Raw genomic sequence first — 12,238 nt, 5'->3', positions numbered from 1 at the left:
AGGCCACATTCGGGGAAGTTCAGCCACCAAGCGTGTCTTATTTCAGTTGACGCCACATTAGGCGACTTGCATGCCGGTGATGAGGATGAAATGATGACGAGGACAACACAACATTCAATCCACGAGCGGAGAAAATCTGCAACCCAGCCGGGAATCGAAACCTGGCCCGCTGCACAGGTGGCAAGCACATAACCACTCAGCTAAGCAGACGGACTGATAATCTGCAGAACAGACTGAACAAGTTAAGAACCTTCTTTCTGTTTATTGTTACCTGTTCATTGCTTACAGTCTGCCTATTAGATATTTCCTGTCAAATGAAAATCAACATGGAGAATACACTTTAAAACAAATATACCAGTACTTGTGAAAAACAAGGCTTGCACATAGTAATGTCCTCACTGTGCTACCAACGTGAATTAATATATCACAGGTGGAAATTCTGTGTTCATTTTACTGCACTTTACCTTTTCTCCCAAAATTACTTTGTTTTTCTATAAAATTAGTACAAAATCAAAACTTTTTAACTAACACTTATGATTCATTTCCACACTAGCACCCCTTTTCATCAATGCCTGCTACCTGGAAATATGTCCACATGTCCTTTCAAGTCACTTATCTTTTACTGCAGATATAAATACATAAAAAGCATGTTTGCTCTGATTATACTGAACATAAAATATAGTGAATGTTATAATAACAAACATGCACAAGCAATTTATTTTTGTGTGCTAAAAACTATGCATTCTCATCTTTCAAATGGTACAATACAAACAATGAATGCTTGTGCATTAAGTATCAGTTCCAACTGCAACAGATCCAAGTTCAATATGGAAGTATGTACATTTAAATGTAACAAGGAAAACAATCAATTATTGATAAAATTATTTAATTGGATGGATAAAAAATCTACTCACCAAGCGGCGGCAGCAGAACACAAACATCAAAGACTGTTGTGACTGGCAAGCTTTCGAGGTCAGTGGCTCCTTCTTCATGCAGAAGGGTTGAAAGGGAAGGAAGAAGGGTGAAGGAAAAGGACTGGAGAGGCCGTGGAAAAGGGATAGATTATGGGAAAGTAGCCCAGAACTGCGGGTCAGGGGAGACTTAACATACAGGATGAGAAGGAAAGAGAGAATGAGAAGGAAGATCAGTCTTTCCTTCTCATCCCGTACAGTAAGTCTCCACTGACCCGCGGTTCTGGGTGACTTTTCCATAATCTACCCCTTTTCCAAGACCTCTCCAGTCCTTTTCCTTCACCCTCCTTCCTTCCCTTTCAACCCTTCTGCCTGAAGAAGACGCCACTGGCTCCGAAAGCTTGCCAATCACAACAGTCTTATGTGTGTGTTCTGCCACTGCTTGGTGAGTAGATTTTTTTATCTAACCAATTAAATAATTTTGTGCAATTAAATGGTTTAGTAAGGGATTTTATAGTCTTAATAATGATTAGAATACAGTCGTGTTAAATTAGAACAGTATCTTTTTGGTAATCTTGAAAAGATGTGACATAACTGTTCGATGTAACAATAGCTATTGAAAGCAAGCACCAAATTATGTAAGAGAAGCCACTGTTTCAACAAAACACAGTGTTAGTAACAGCAAAGTAATTAAAAGGGGCAAAGTGCAGCTTGTTTTTATTGTATTCATTGAGGCAAAATGAATTCTTGCGTAAATTTACAACTTATTTTCTTAATGACTTTCACAGCCATAACAGCACAGGTAGAATTACTATTTTCCTTTATTTCCAACAAAAAGTGCAAAATAATGGGCTTTGCCTGCTGGCTATTAATATTTTTCTTTATTTTCCACGATTGTCAGCAGAAACAGGAACTGCCAATTCCTTTATCACAACAGAGCAGTCTACTACCTTCTCTCGTGTAATTAAAATCTCAGGAGTTGGCCATACAGGCATAAGAATACAAATGCAGTATTGGAAAGAAAGATACGGTACAAAGCTTGCTGATACTTCTCACAATAAAGTATGTTTAATGTTCTGGGTCAAAATACTTTTATAACATCCAACCAAGTAATTTATTTCCTACAATGTCATGTTGCTTGGCGCCATTATGTAAAAATCACAGTCTAAACTGAATGGATTGTGAAATAAAGCAATAAGTTGTGAATTTGATTTGCTGTAGCCAACTTGATAAAAAATACAGCATACATGTAGAACAGAAAATCTAACTTGTAATGAGCACACATATGGCATGAATTCTCCTGTATCGAATGTTCACAACAGCATTTGGAACTGTTAAAAATTATGTTAATTTCAAACAAAGTAACTCAAGATATTCAGACAGCAAAACTTTCTGTAGTTAGCTAAAGTTATTTTGTTTCTGGATTACATGTTGTGCATTTACAAAATGCCTATTCACTAGTTGAGAATGATATTTTCATACTTTCCCTGTAGCTTTGTACAATATTCTGATGGTAAGAGGGAGGGGGGAGGAGGAAGGGGGGGGGGGGGAGAGGGAGGGAGAGAGGTAGGGGGGGGGGAGAGAGAGAGAGAGAGAGAGAGAGAGAGAGAGAGAGAGAGAGAGAGAGAGAGAGACTGTTGGGGGAGGGGAGAATTTTAAACCTACTAGTGCACTGCCATTCTACCATGAAAATTAGCCACATTAGGCATTCAAATGGAACTGCTTAGTGACAGTTCCCATCTTTACTTTTTCTCCTCTCTTTTCTTCAATATATGGACAGTGCCATGACTATCAAAGGCAAAATCACAAAGAGAAGAAAGAGTGTAGAGAGGGAGAGGCACTGCTGGCTCTTATAAATGGCAGCACAATATTTATATTGGAAAAAAGTCTACAAATGAGAACAACAATCACATATAAAACAAATTATGTGAAATGGAGGAAGGTGTATAAGAAACACCCAAAATACAGCACAATAACAAGCATCCCTTAACTTGGAGTCCACAGTGACTTGTAAAATATTTAAACAGAATTGTCAGCAGCCAAATATCACAACTTTTAAGTGTGATTGTAAATGTGGTTTAGAAGTTCTGCCACTGGAAGGTCATTCAATCAGAGCTAAACCTAATCTTGTAAAGAACATCACAATGTATAAAATAATAAAGGACGAGAAAGAGTATAATTAATATATCAAGTGATTCATTCATATTACAAAATATTTATCTTTCATAACATGAATATTCATATGAACACAAATAATAGAACAAAATAGAAATGAAGGTAACAAAAATCATTCTGGACAGTATATTTTAAGTCACATAAACTTTAGCTTTAGTTCAAAATATCACAACACTGTAGCAGCCTCAACAGGCTCAGTATGAAACTATGAACTGGAAAGCCATTATGAACGTAAATTGTGACTGGTATTGCACTGCGGTTACTACAATGGTACAGGTACTACTGATTCAAAATCTCTGTCGTGAGACATATTTGAAATAAAAAATTGTAACTGTATAGCTAAAAAATCTTCAAATTAGGTTTTAGAAAACATATGTTATAAACAGAATCTTCTTCATGGAACAGTCATGAAAATACAGTTTCTGTATTTCCTACATATAAATAAGTGAGGGGGATAAAAACTAGTTAGGAATATGTATCAGTCAAGACACCATGGAAATTGCTTCCTGAAAAGACATGTAAGCCAGATATTTTCAACAATATTTGTACGAAGAAATAACAGTTTATAACTGCAATGAAAGCAATTATTTATGGTAGAGCATTATTCCATAAGAAATAAATTAGAAACTGTAAATCAAAACTGTTAATTAATTCACTTTGAAACACATTACTCTTTAGAATAAACCACATATGAGGCATAGTGATACACTATTTTACAATATGGCAATGGCAGCAAGTATGGGACAAATTGTAAGCAATATCTGAATTAAAGTAATAAAAAATTGTCATGTAGCACCAAGATACCCTCAAATTCTCAGAGTACGTAAACCTGTTCTGTAGCCGAAATTAAATATTAAATGAGCTATGTCTTTAAAACGATACACAGAAATAAATATTTTGTTATCATATTTGAATCTGAATTGATACTCAGAATTATGATGGCTTTGGTATATTACAGGAAATTCTTTTTCTCATGAAATAAAAGTAATACACTTAAAGTTTAGCAAACACTTTTGCAAAGAGAAAACTCACCATGCATCAAACACACATTTAATAGTACAAAAATAACACATTCTAACACATTTTTGAAGTACACATAATACTTTCAAACATTTGCTATCATGTAGCACACAATTAAATGATTTAAATGTTTAGCCACCATACATACATAACTTTTAGGACACAAAACAACTGTTTGTCTTGTCCTAAATAACGCACCGGAAAACATAATTTAAGAGGAAAATACCCAAATCTAAGCCATTAAGTCTTCTGACAATGCTCCACATAGAGCAGTTAAGTTCTTAAAAGTTATATCACAGTGACAATTCTATTATCTAGACATTTACTGTATTGGCATGATTTGCTCTTTCAAAGAAAGAGCCAACGTTAATACAATTACATTATGCTGCTCACACAGCAACTCATATTTGATACAAAACAATAACAATTACACGTACAGATTAAAACACATTAGCAAGAGACATGACAAATCGTTGATGACTAAAGGCAGCAACCTCAAGAGACGTGGTGGGGTACAAAAGAAATCAGTTCCACTTGAGCGTCTGCAGAGGGGGAGGAACTGCGTTCATCTTCCAGCAACTGCTCACTGTAGTAGTGAGGGGTATTCAAGTAGTCTATGACTCGGCGAGGCAGTGGCAGGGTGTGAATCAAGTCACGCCGTACTAGTTTCAGTATAACAAACCTGTAACAATTGGCATTATAGTACAAAGGTTATAGAATAACAATGATGCAGAAATAAAAAGGATACTCTAGCAGTGCAGAAAGTTAAAATTCTGCATTACCCCGTTGAAAAAAAAAGTAAATAAACTGCATATACAGTTATGGATAACAATATTTTAATCATCTATACTAGGTATATAGCAGTTAAGAGTGGAAATGTCAACAGTGAATGGATATGGATAACAATCAGTTTTCTTCCCTCCACCACCTCTCATCCAACTGCGAGGGAGAATGTTACACAGTTCTTCACAGAACTAGACTGTTAAGGAATGATTAACTAACTGCTGTTATACTTCAGGGGTCTCTTATGTGCCACATTCCGATCCTGTGAAGTAATCAGTATGAAACGATTCTACAATATAATTTTGTGTGTGATTACTGACTCTCAATGGTATTTTAACAAACATATCGGAGTTTCTGAGCAGATGATTCTGTACATCTGTTTCATCTGGTAACACACAGAATGAAGGATAATCAATAATTAATGAACTCCATGAGTTTAAATAAAACAGACAACACAATTGTCTGAGTGTATGACTAATTGTGCTGCTGACAGACTACAAGAAGTGATTTGTTACTACATAAATGTAATTTGCAAGAAAATCTTACAATAACTGAATGATCAGTAAGTACATTTTCAAGAATTCACTGACCAGATTTTTGATATATTAATTAACCAATATTTAAAGCTGGAATGTCATTCACAGTAGTAGGGAGTTTAACAGGAGCCAGACTGCAAACATAGGCTTCATAATTTTTGTCCATAAGCAGAAAAAAGAGGAGCTTCACTCAAGCTGTTCCCCCTTCCCAGAAGACAGATATTTATAAACACCTTAAGGAGATAAAGACAAACGTTGACTGAAATATCTGCTTCTGTAGACAATAGTACAAAAAGTGGTGCGAGGTCATTAAAGATGGAGCATAAGCTCAGTGAAGAATGTGGTGGGACTTCTGCCACATATTTTCCAAAGGAACTATACCAGCAGTTGCTAAGTAGGCTTACCATATGTCCAGGTCTAGATCAAACAGCCCTGGTCTTTTAGTGCAGTCCAAGGTAATGTCTGGTGTTCCAAAAGTGTCCATGGTTTGATCATTTTTTACTGGTGAGGACTTTTTAAAATTTTGGATCTATAAAATCAATATCACATTTTTAAAGATTCATAAGAGAATGTTTAAAAATGCCAGGCCTCTCTCAGCTGACCATGAGCAAGCAATGATGTTGGTTAGGTGGTATGGCTACTGGTTCCACAACAACTTTTCACTCAGTCATTTAACGACACAAAAGGTGCAATGTGTTCATGTTGTTTTCATCTGTAAAGTAACTCATCTACACTTTTCAATAATTCTCTCTGTATATGTTTTCCATTGCATCATTTGGCAACGGGGAAAAGAGAATGTGTATTTAAAGTTTTATATCATCTTCGGCCAAAGATCTGCTATCCACTCTAAAAGAAAATAATGATGTTCAGGAACAAAATTTTTCTTAAGTGTATAAATTTTTGTAATACTAATACCCAATACCTAGACTTATGGAGAATCAGCTTCGATAAAGTTGGTAAATGGATTAATTTGTGAACTGAAATTGCCTGGTCTAGAGTGTGCACAAGTTGTCAATGAAATGATTAAAGATTCCATAAATACAGATGACCAATTTCATGAATATACATTTTTGAACCAGATAACTGAAAACCACATCTGCTCCAGTTGAGAGAGTTTTCTCAATTATGGGGTACATCTGGCTTGCAGAAAGGTATAGCCTTTCATCATCTACTGTTAAATACTTGCTAGTGTTAAAATTAATGCAAAGCTTCATTATTGTGAGTTTTATGTTGTAATTCAAACAAACCTATTCTAAAGAGAGTCATGTCCAGTGAAAAATACAACTCAATAAATACATTTTTAATGCTTCCGTAAACTGTTAAAGACATTTCAGCAATTTCAAAACTATGTGCTGACCCAAAAAATATGGTTAGCCAAGCTTTAAGCAATTAAGCAAAGTCACAGAAAACATAAATTGTATTGGCAGAATAGATTTGAACCTTAGCCCTCTTGGATGTGAGACCAGGTCTTAACCTTTATGCCACCTCACTTGGTGGAAGTGACCCAATGAAACATGCTAGGATATCTGTACTTCTCGGTACATATATAGTAAACTATGGATAATCCCCTTTGCAGGTTATCTGCGACCTATTTTTCCCTATTTTTTTCAACCTGCTCAAAATGTTTCTTTTACCCATAAGTGGTCACCGGTGAATGATAATGTCACATTACAACATGAGTGAAGTAAACGATGTGCTGCACAAACACTTCATGCACTGGACTGTATTGTTCTGATGGAAACTGTAGTTATTTGGTTTCTGTTAGTGCTGAAGAATGTATGAATAGCGAAGACTTGCTGTGCTGATGACATAGCAGAAACTGGAAATAATAAACAAACTTGAATAAGGCGGTAACAATATGCAGAATCTGGCACTGATTTACAATGCGGATGAAATTATGATCTGTGATACTTGGGGGAAAAAAAAGACAAAATAATTTAATTTGCTAGCAGTTCTGCCTCCTCTATAATCTGTGTGTGTGTGTGTGTGTGTGTGTGTGTGTGTGTGTGTGTGTGCGTGCGTGCGCGCGCGCGCGTGTGTGTGTGTCTCTCTCTCTCTCTCTCTCTCTTTTCTTTTCATGATGAAGGCCGTAGCTGAAAGCTTTGAGTAAGCATCTTTTAATTGTGCCTGTCTGCAACTTAATGTATTTTCTTTACTGTAAGTAGTAATCATCTTTTCCTACATTGTTGACTCATCTAACTGTTTGTCAAAGCAGAAAGTTATTAAAATGTCTCTGTATGCAGAACTTGATAAAGCCATGTTGGAATGCTTTCAGCATAAAAGAGCAGAGGGCACACAAGTATCTGGCCCAACATGCACCCAAAAGTCCCAGTTTTTCTTTGAAACCTTGGGGACTAGATGAAATTTTAATCCATCTTCCAGCTGGCTAATCAGATTTAAAAATCATGGTAGCCAGGACATTGCCACCCAAGGAGAAAAGTTAAATGCAGATAATAAGGTTGCTTCAGAAATTTTGTAATGAGTTCAAGGAGTTTACTGTATGAGAAAATTCAGACATGGAGTAAATACAAAACACAAACAAAACTGGGCTGTTTTGAAAGTTTGTACCAGCAAAGACTTTAGTTTTCCAGACAATGTGCCTGGTTATACATCAAGTAACAAAAGGATGACTGTGTTGTGTTGTACTAATGATATGGGATCAAGTAAAGTTAAGTTTGGTACAGAGGTAAAGCTAAAAAACAGTACTATTTCAGAGGAAAACAAATGTACAATTTACCTGTCCATTATTTTCACCAGAAAGGGATGGACCGCATAATATTTCAAACAGGTTCCATAACTGCTTTGTGTCACAGGTGTCAGACCTGCAAGGGCTTTATTGTTACTGGGCAATGCATCATCACATCTGAATGAATTTGTTCTGAAATTGGATGATAGGATGATGATATTAAAACATTTACCCCCTAATGTGACAGCCTTAATTCAGCCAATGGATCAGGGTGTCATTGCCAACGCGAAGAAAAGTTACAGAGAAAATCTGCTACAAAAACTTAATGATGAGGGCAGCAAGCTTCAAACATTTTGGAAATAACCGATAGTGCTAAATGCACTTTATGAAATTTTGAACGCAAGGTAAGGTAAAACACTCAACCATACCCAAATCTTGGAAAAACATTAATCCTAAAACTAATGAAATCAGTGATTCTGATGATCAAGAAGACTGCTCATTAGCGACATTAACTGATGTTCTGAAACGTACTCTAGGCAGTGAAATTGTTGACAAACAAAATATTTCTGAATAGTTGATGAGCGCTGCACAGAGCCAGGTCATGAAATGTTGAGTGACAGTGCAACTGTTCAGCGAGTAAATGGGAAATCTGAGGAGGTGAATGACAAGGACAAAGACGAAAATATTCATCTAATTTCGGATACAATAATTAGTCGTGCATCAGCACTTCAATGGGCCAAAGGGTTACTAGACTATCTGCAACAGCAAGAAGATGCTCTCCTTTCTGACAAGTTGGTGTTGTGTAAGATTCATAGTCTGATGTGTAAAAGACAAGCTACCTCACTGAGGCAGAAATCAGTTGACTATTTTATTTCAAAAGTAGTGTGGTGTAATGTGAAATTATTTTTCACTCTATTCTTTGTAAATACTATATTATCACACTTAATATGATGAACAAAGTAGAATTTATTACAAACATTTGTCAAGTCATTTTAATTATGACAGTGTAATTAATCTTCGTTTTTGAAAAAGTCTAATACATTACCGTGAACTTCAATTGTGAGTTCTCTACAGAATTCGATTATCTGCAGTTTTCAAGATGGCAATTACCATGGATAACCGAGAGTACATTGTAAACAATCTATCCCATAAGTGTGAAAAGCACACACAGATTTCTGCTGCAAATGAATGTGTCTCCTGGAAGGTACTGTACTTAAGTTATAGTTGTGCAACTAACTGGATTCAGTTATAACAATTAAATACCTAGGTTTACCTAACAAAGTAATGTTAAGTTTGGATCAATGCACCAAGTGAGTTGTGAGGGATTTATTGGAAGAAATCTGGGAAAATGTAGCACAACTTCAAAGCAGCTACAAGAAAGACGTTCGTGAAACCAATTCAGGTCCAGCTTGAATGTTAGGCACCTTCCCCAAATCAGATTACAGTAACAAAACTAAGGAATTACAATTGTGTTGATAAATTTGCAAAAACTGACTGGTTTAATCAGTACAAAAATGTTACAGGAATGCTCAGGCATCATACAGAGGGTTCATTTTAACTGAAGACACTGAAATATGTTGAAAACTATACATCGGATAAAAAAAAGTTATAATTCCAATTTATTCATCTCGGAGGGCGACATTCAATGATACCACACTCTACCCCCCCCCCCCCTCCCCCACCCTATCTCATGCCTGCATGGTGAGGGACAACTTTGAAATCTTCAATGGAAGCCCCCATTTTTTATTGCAGATTATGATTCTACAGCTTAATCTACACACATTTTGACTTTAGCATTTTCTTCGTTTTGTCACAGATTGTGTTGTAATCGGACAAACAGAGATTGGTACACAATCGTAATTTACGACATGCTACTCAATGGCCCTTGAATATCCAATGGCACATGGGACCCCACCCCAATGCTGCGAGGGTAGGACAGGCCAGTAAATCAAAACTTCTAATTGCAAACCCCATTTGCAACATTGTATTCCCCTGACATATCACATCAAGAAAGTTATAATTCCAATTTATTTGTCTCAGAGGGAAACATTCAATGATACCACACTGGACCCACCACCACAACCTGTACATGGGCAGCAGAGGGTAACTTTTAAATTTTCAATGGGAACCTCCCATTTCTCCACAGATGGCACTGTAATCAGAGGAATAGAAATGGGTATACAATATTAATTTATGATATGCTACTCAGTGGACCTTAAATATCCAATGGCACGTGGGACTCCATCTCCATGCTGTGAGGGTAGGACAGGCCAGTATTTCACAACTTTTTATTGAAAACCCCATTTGCAGTGTTGTATTCCTCTGACGCATCAAACAGGGTACTACTTGACATGCCCCTCTGAACTGCACAGTATCATAACAGACAGTACACTGTGACTGGAGCTCACTTACTATGCAGATGTAGAACAGGGGACTACTCGACACACCACTGAGGACGTGGCTCAAGGCAAACGCTACTATACTTTTCCAAATAGAGTAAGTGTTCAAACGTAGTACCACTGACTTCAGTACTCTTTGTGATCTGCTTTTCAAATGAACATACACAGGACAGAAGCATATGTGCTTCTGAAGTGTCGATTATGTCTTCACTGTAGCAGCACCACCGTTGAGGATAGGGAAAGTTAGTTTTGTGTGATATTTGGAACACGAGTTACAGCCAGGTGTGGGCTGGATTGCAGTAAGTTACGCATAACAGCAGTTGCGAGAGCAAATAGAGGCCACAGGGGCATAGAACTGCCAGAGAGGGTTCACACAGCAGATTCCATGGCACAAGTCACAGGCAGAAGAGTGCCACTGGCCAACCTAAGTGTTATGCATATGTGATGCGAAGTGGCACGCTTGACAAAACAGAGGCACACAGCAGAGTATAAATAGGTGCCGTTTTCTAACAAGATTCATTGAAGCGTGACAGCTCTCCTAGACGGCAAGGCATGTCACACTGCCGGCTACACACAGCAACAGGTGGGGTGCCAGCATTCCAGTCCACGGCGGGTCACTGGTTCGACCCTCTGAGGCCAACGCGGGGCATTCCAGTGTGGCAGCTCTCCTGGACGGCGGGACGTGTCACACCGCTGGGCTACACGTGTCACACCGCTGGGCTACACGCAGCAGCAGATGGGGCGACAGCGTCGCAGTCCACGGTGGGCCGTTGGTTTGACCCTCTGAGGCCGTCGCAGGGTCCACAGCCAGCCAGCGGCGGGCCACTCTTCAGCTCGCTAACGCAGGCAGTCGTCTCAGCTCCCGACACACACCAGGGACTTCCGAGGCGTGGGCCACAGATTCGGACGCCGGATCGTGGGCGGTCGTTGCCTCCGTGTTCTCAGTTTCGCCAGTGAGAAAGAAGCAGCAGCGGGGCCGGCCTACGACTCCCGGCAGAGCAGCGCGGAGTCAACGGGGACAATGGCCGCTGAGTCAGCTGCTGGTGCAGCTATCCTGACATTATCGGAACTCAGCAGGCCAGTCAAGGCCGGCACGGCACAGCATTGCATTGCATTGCACAGGCTGCTGGGGTGCTTCCTCAGCATTGCTGGGCCCTGTGACGCAGACCGAGGGGAACAGAAGACTGTAGTGGAAACGAATAAATCATTTGGAAAGTTCTCGCCGAGTTTTAATACGATACCTCCTGGCACCCACCCACTACATTTGGTGTCTTCCTGCTACATTTGGTCATCCTGATACATTCGGTGGCAGAAGCCGCCACAACATCACGGTTGTTGGCACTTGCTGGTACAGCTTATCTTTTAAATATCCCCACTAAAAGAAATTTGGAAACGTCAAATCTGGCAACATAATGAGCCAATTAATAGGGCCACATCTGCCGATCCACTGATCGAGAGTAAACACAGTCTAATACCTCCCATGCTTCAACTGCGTAATGTGCTAGGCTACTGTCAGGCTGAAACCACATTGTCGAACACCCAGTGTAACATCCTCCAATAGTACTAGTAGCTCCTGTTCCAAAAGTGTTTAATTTTTATGCCCATTCAATGTATCATCAATAAAATACAGACCAACAATGTTACTCCCCGTGATGCCACACCATATGTTAATCAACCGCGGACATTGATAGACAACTTGCCGTAAACAGTGGGGATTGTCTACACTCC

At 38.6% G+C, this 12,238-nt stretch overlaps 1 protein-coding gene across 3 annotated transcripts in view; it reads right to left on the bottom strand.

Moving 5' to 3' along the window:
- Positions 1-3,090: 3,090 nt before the first annotated feature.
- The window catches only part of LOC126481340 (uncharacterized), a 74,228-nt gene continuing 65,080 nt past the window's right edge, over positions 3,091-12,238 (bottom strand). For all 3 annotated transcript variants that reach the window (XM_050105025.1, XM_050105028.1, XM_050105027.1), the window contains exon 7: positions 3,091-4,788. In XM_050105025.1, coding sequence (XP_049960982.1) covers positions 4,602-4,788 — 187 coding nt within the window. In that variant the 3' untranslated portion in view covers positions 3,091-4,601. The remainder of the gene's footprint in view (positions 4,789-12,238) is intronic.

The sequence above is a fragment of the Schistocerca serialis genome, chromosome 5 (genome assembly GCF_023864345.2).
Source record: "Schistocerca serialis cubense isolate TAMUIC-IGC-003099 chromosome 5, iqSchSeri2.2, whole genome shotgun sequence".
Classification (NCBI taxonomy): domain Eukaryota; kingdom Metazoa; phylum Arthropoda; class Insecta; order Orthoptera; family Acrididae; genus Schistocerca; species Schistocerca serialis.
The sequence above is the reverse complement of the archived record's forward strand: the minus strand, read 5'-3'. Positions and strand labels throughout refer to the sequence as shown.